Source organism: Ursus arctos, chromosome Y, assembly GCF_023065955.2.
Source record: "Ursus arctos isolate Adak ecotype North America chromosome Y, UrsArc2.0, whole genome shotgun sequence".
In the NCBI taxonomy this organism is placed as follows: domain Eukaryota; kingdom Metazoa; phylum Chordata; class Mammalia; order Carnivora; family Ursidae; genus Ursus; species Ursus arctos.
The window spans coordinates 15,993,133-15,999,132 of record NC_079874.1 but is presented as its reverse complement, the minus strand read 5'-3'; the positions used below and the strand labels follow the sequence as shown (position 1 = coordinate 15,999,132).

The following is a 6,000-nucleotide window of genomic DNA, read 5'->3' as shown; positions in this document are numbered from 1 at the left end:
GATTGTTTTCAAAGTATATTTCCTTGGATATCTCCACTTTGCTTGCTTTACAGAGACTATAAGTTGATATAAATATAAGAATGTGAATACCAATTTTTAAAAATAGCAGTAAAAAACGTATTTTAGGAGCACAGAACACAAGATACTTCACTTTTCTCATTTATTCAACAGTTTTATTGCCTCTTCAGAACATTTTTGTAAAACTGTTAAAAGGTCAGAATTACTTGTAAAAGTTAGAATACAAGTTGAAAACACATCATTCAAAAAAAAGTTCAGTTTCTGCACATTTTTAAGCACAAATTCTAGCTAATTTTATATGTTCGAGGGTGGACAGAAAAATAGCTCAAAGTTTCCTTTATTAAGACAACAAATTACAAAAAACAATCCAGTTGAAACATGAAAACCAATTTTGTAGCTTTTGTGGTATGACATAAAGTTCATATAATTAATTGCTATGTGTGGGTGTGGTTTAAATTTGAATCCAATAGCATACATGTGGCCAACAGCAAATATTCTGTAAATAAAAAGCTACAATCTTAATTGCCTTTATCAAATTTGTTCTCCCAAATACGTTCTCAAAGTTGATGACCTCACTTATGACAGTTAACAGCTCTGCCATCACGCATTTGTATGGAAAAAAAAAGTAACACTTGAGCCTCTCTTACCTAATTAACCCTCTCCTCTTAAAGAGAAGAAAAAGAAAGGAAAATATTCCAAGTGAAAACACACCTATTACAGAGCTGCCTCTGTACATTTAAAAGTAAAACACAGCAATTTCATAAAAACTAATGTAAAAGGCATCCTTCGAAATCTTCCCACTGGAGTCTTAGATAAAGCAGAGATATTTTCATAAGTAAGAATGTGCCTTTAAAAAAAGGGAAATAGTTGTATTTTGGCAAATATGCATAGAATTGACCCGACAACATGCTGTATGCCCTGGGACTAGACTGCTCATCAGTGGTCCTTCTCCAACGCCATGTCCCTAGGATTTAACCATTCTACGGAGGAGCCGAGCAGAGTCTGAAGTTCAATTGTGAATTCAACCAAATCTACTAGTTCTTGGCTTTCAGGATTGAAGGCTTCCAGGTCTTTGGAGCAAGAGTATAAGAAACTTGCTGAAACCTGCCTGTAAAACTCTGCCTCTGTAATTGTGATGATTTCTAAATTTGGAAAACTGCAGCGAAATATGCAGGATGACATTTTCAATTTCTTAAGCACATCTGAAAGCAAAAACCAGTTTCGTGCCCTACAAAACACAAAGGAAAGTGGTTCAAATTCCTGGCAAAATGTAAGTTGCTTTCAATAACTAATTGGTATCCGAATAAACCAGTGTACAGCTGTAACAAGAGCCAGTTCTTCCATTTCTGTCCCTGACCCCACCATTTCTTCCCATGACCACTCATGGACAATATTGTTCTTTCTAGGTGAACAAAAGTATCTTCCTGTAGTAGGAGTAATTATGGACTCATCTGGTTTTAAGAGAACATCTAGAGAAGACCAACTAATTTTTATAAAGGAGGAGGAACATCAGAACAAGATCCATCACAATGCCACTTCAGTGTTCTCACTGCTGATAAAAACAGGCAAAGCCCTGCTTACTCAGCTCTGACCAGAATTCTAGTTAATAACTATCAATGTGTCGCATTGTAGTCACCAAGGGAAGTCTGTATCCCAACCAAAGAGGACTGATTACAAACTCCTTTATGATCTCTTCTCCCCCCACCCCTGACAGTAGGACATTTTAAATACAGAAGGCTATCTATTGTTTCTTTACTTTCACGTATCTCCACCCCCACCACTCATGTCTTTTGGGATTGATGTTTTTGAGAAGCAAACTGTCAAATTATTTATATATATTCCGTGATATACATACATCTATATATACACACACATTTATATACATATACATATATACATTTGCATACATAATGCACAGGCATACCTATATACATATATAAATATGCATACAAATATACACATACATATGTAAACATATATATACACATGTATACGTCTATACATATATACACTTGCATACATATGAATGTACATGTATATACATGCATTCATATGTATACATATATGCATATATACATGTGCAACCATACATATTTACACTGCATATATATGTATGGACACATACGTATACACTTGCATAGATACGCATGCATGCATATATACATATGTACTCTTGCATACATATGTATGAATATACACATGCACGCATATGTATACATATATACACATACATAACATACACATGCAATATATACACACATACATATGCATACATATATATATACATGTACGATTTCTATCATTAATAAAATTTATGGTTTAAAAAGTTTATGGTTTGTAACGGCACACAAATTTATAATTTGAGAAACTGAGAATGTTAATATTTACTAATCTCTTTTGTTAACACTCAGGAGAGCACAGGTCTGTTGATACATATATCCCAAGAGACTGGTCACCAGGGCCTGTTGGCTCCACACTGAATTTAAGCAAATCTTGTATACAAAGATTCCAGGAATGATGAATAATGATTTTCCTAATCATACATGAAAGGAGAGATTAACAACATAGTGCAGTACACTTCATGTGCCTGAGAAGGCACCTATAAGGGTATGTTGGGAAGCTTCTAGAATGTAATACTGAAGTACCCAAGGAACCAACTCTTCTATGGAGTCCAGTGAATGACAACTTTAATGCTTTGTGCTCTGGGGTCTTCTTAGTCTTGGTAGTATTCTGATAAGGGCAGTTTATATTGTTCTATGTATCTGATCCCCACTATGTATAACTAATCTTTTCCAGAAAAGATCAAGTGTGGTTCATGGACACTTAGAAGGTACTCACCCATGCTCCCCTGCTTCAAAGGGTTTTCAGGTCCAGCTACCCCAGGACTCAATACTTTTCAATCATATGATATAAATGCTTACCCCTGACAAACAGACACTTGGATGTTATAACATGGTAAGAGGGGGCTGTCTGAAAATTCAAATTCAAACACATCACTGTTAGCCTTATCTTCATCATACTGGTCCTCTGGTCCTGGCAGGTTTGCCAAAATGTTATGTCCAGCTTTATTATCTGGTTCTAATGGAAAGAAAAGACAAAAAAAGGAGTCAGTAGGTTCCATCAACATTTTAGGTCTCATTAATTAAATGATACTAAAGAAAAAGAGAACATTTCCTAATGACCTCTGCTTACGACACACACTACCCACCTACCCTTCATCCACATCAGGGAGAAATGTTATGGAATACATTCATTTCCCAGTAAACTGCGAAAACCATATTGCTTACCACACAGAGAGCTTCCATAGAACTCCCAAGGGGCAATAAACTCATCATCACTGGGACCCTGGAGGTCATTTACATAATCTGGAGAGGAAACAAAATAATAACATTTTAAAAAACTTAAAACAATTTCAGCAAAGTTGCAGGATACATAGTCAAAATACAGAAATTGGTTGCTTTTCCATACACCAACAATCCTAAAAGAAAATAAAACAATAGCACAATGCATCAAAAAGAATCAGTACTCAGGAATAAAATTAAGCAAGGGGGCAAAACACTTGTATAGTAACAACTAGAAAACTTTGCTAAAAGAAATCTCAGAAAATACAGATACATGGAAAGATATCTATATTCCATGTGTGTGGATTAGATGGTTTAATATTTAAAATTTGCATAACCAAAGCAATCTACAGATTGAATGCAATCTCTATCAAAACCCCAGTGACATTGTTTTGTTTGCAAAAATAGAAAAACCCATCTTAAAATTCATATGGAATCAAGGGATGCCAAATAGCCAAAATAATCTTCAAAGAAGACAAATACAGTTACTTCACGCTTCCTGATTTCAAAACATACTATAAAGCAAGAGTAATCAAGACAGCATTGCGTTGGCTTAAGGACAGACATACAGGCTAAGAGGACAGAACAGGGAGCCCCAAAATAAACACCCACATAAGCTGCCAAAAAGTCTTGACAAGGGTGGTAAGGACTATCTCTTTAAGAAATTCTGCTGGGGATGGTGGATATACACAGGGAAAAGAATGAGCCTGGATCCTTACCTGACATTGGTTGCACAAAATGACTCAAAATGTATTAAAGACCTAAACACGAGACATAAAACTATAAAAACATTAGGGGAAAGATTCAGAAAATTGCATTCCAATAATTTCTTGGATATGACACTAAAAGCAGAGGCAACAAAATAAAAAGCAGGTAAATGTGACATTAAACTTAAAAACTGTGGTGCATCAAAGTAAACAACAGAGTGAAAAAGACCACCCCCAGAATGGGAGAAAATGTTTGGAAATCATGTCTTGGGTTAATAGCCACAATATATAAGGAGTTTTTAGAACTCAAAACCAAAACAAAACAGGGGCGCCTGGGTGGCACAGCGGTTGGGCGTCTGCCTTCGGCTCAGGGCGTGATCCCGGCATTATGGGATCGAGCCCCACATCAGGCTCCTCCGCTATGAGCCTGCTTCTTCCTCTCCCACTCCCCCTGCTTGTGTTCCCTCTCTCGTTGGCTGTCTCTATCCTGTCGAATAAATAAATAAAATCTTTAAAAACAAACAAACAAACAAAAAACCCATGATCAAAACATGGGGAATAGACAACTCCCCAAAGACATTCCAGTGGTTAATAAGCACATAGAAAGACATTCAACATCATTCATCATGAGGGAAATGAGAATCAAAACTACAGTCAGATATCACTTATATCCATTAGGATGGCTACAATGAAAATAAACAGAAAACAACAGGTGTTGGCGAGGATGCGGAGAAAGGGGACCCTCTTACACTGCTAGTGGGAATGCAAGCTGGTGCAGCCCCTGTGGAAAACAGTGGGTAGGGCCTTCAAAAAGTTAAAAGTATAGTTACCCTACAACCCAGCTATCCCAGTTCTGAAAACATATCTGAAAGAATTGAAAGCAGGATCTCAGGTGTTTGCACACCCATGTTCATTACAGCATTATTCACAATACTCAAGAGGAATAAACAGCTCAAATGCCCATCCTCAGATGAACGGATAAGCAGTTGTGGTACACACATAAATGCAATATCATTCAATATTTTTTTTAAAAAAAAAGAGATTCTGACACGTTGCAACATGGATGAATCTTGAAAACTCAATGCTTGGTGAAAGCCAATCACAAAAGGGCAAATATTATTTAAGATTCCTCTCATATGAGGTATCTAAACCAGTCATAATCACTGAAAAATAAAGAGATTATTGCTTACCAGAGTCTGGAGGGAAGGACAAGTGAAATTAGTGTTTAATGGGTCCGTTTTTCAAGATGAAGATGTTCTAGAGCTCTGTTACACAATATGGATATACTTAACACTACTGAGTTGTACACTTACAAATGTGTAAGATAGGGGGCACCTGGGTGGCTCAGTTGGTTAAGCATCTGCCTTTGGCTCAGGTCATGATCTCAAGGTAGTGGGATCAATCTCTCTTCTTTGACACTAAGATGTTTTTTCTGCCACATGAGGCTAACTTAGATAAATATTTATTACCATCTGAGTCAGTGGCAATCTTTGGCAGTAAGTGAATTATAAAGAATTTAACTCTACTTCATTCTTTGCATTCATGAAAAACTTGTGGTGTGTTTCAGGGATCCTATTGTGACTGCGGCTTAAATGATAGCTTATCTGCTAAAACCCATGGAATCACCCAAATAGTTTCCTAAATGGGACATCTGCATCTTCATTTTTACCCAGACTTGAAATGTAAAAATACCTCAGTTAAACATGCACATGTAGAATGTGTAAATATTTAGGAAATCTTCTTAAACATTAGTCCAAGTAGACCAAAGTAAATGCAGAATCAATGGCTAATCACCAAAATAATTAACTGAAGTAAAGTGCTGTATTATACCAAACAAAAGGCAGCATTATTACTGTCCTAAAATCTAAAGCTTTTTAATTTCTGCCCGGTAAAATCCACCTTAGTTACCATTTGACTTTTAATAAAGAACATTT

The 6,000-nt window shown here is 36.2% G+C and overlaps 1 protein-coding gene across 1 annotated transcript in view; it reads right to left on the bottom strand.

The window, feature by feature from the left end:
* Positions 1–219: 219 nt before the first annotated feature.
* The window catches only part of LOC125281928 (BCL-6 corepressor-like), a 47,068-nt gene continuing 41,287 nt past the window's right edge, over positions 220–6,000 (bottom strand). Inside the window, exons 8-10 of the mRNA XM_048217590.2 lie at positions 3,306–3,383; positions 2,940–3,096; positions 220–1,246 (exon numbers count right to left, since the gene is read on the bottom strand). Coding sequence (XP_048073547.1) covers positions 955–1,246; positions 2,940–3,096; positions 3,306–3,383 — 527 coding nt within the window. The 3' untranslated portion in view covers positions 220–954. The remainder of the gene's footprint in view (positions 1,247–2,939; positions 3,097–3,305; positions 3,384–6,000) is intronic.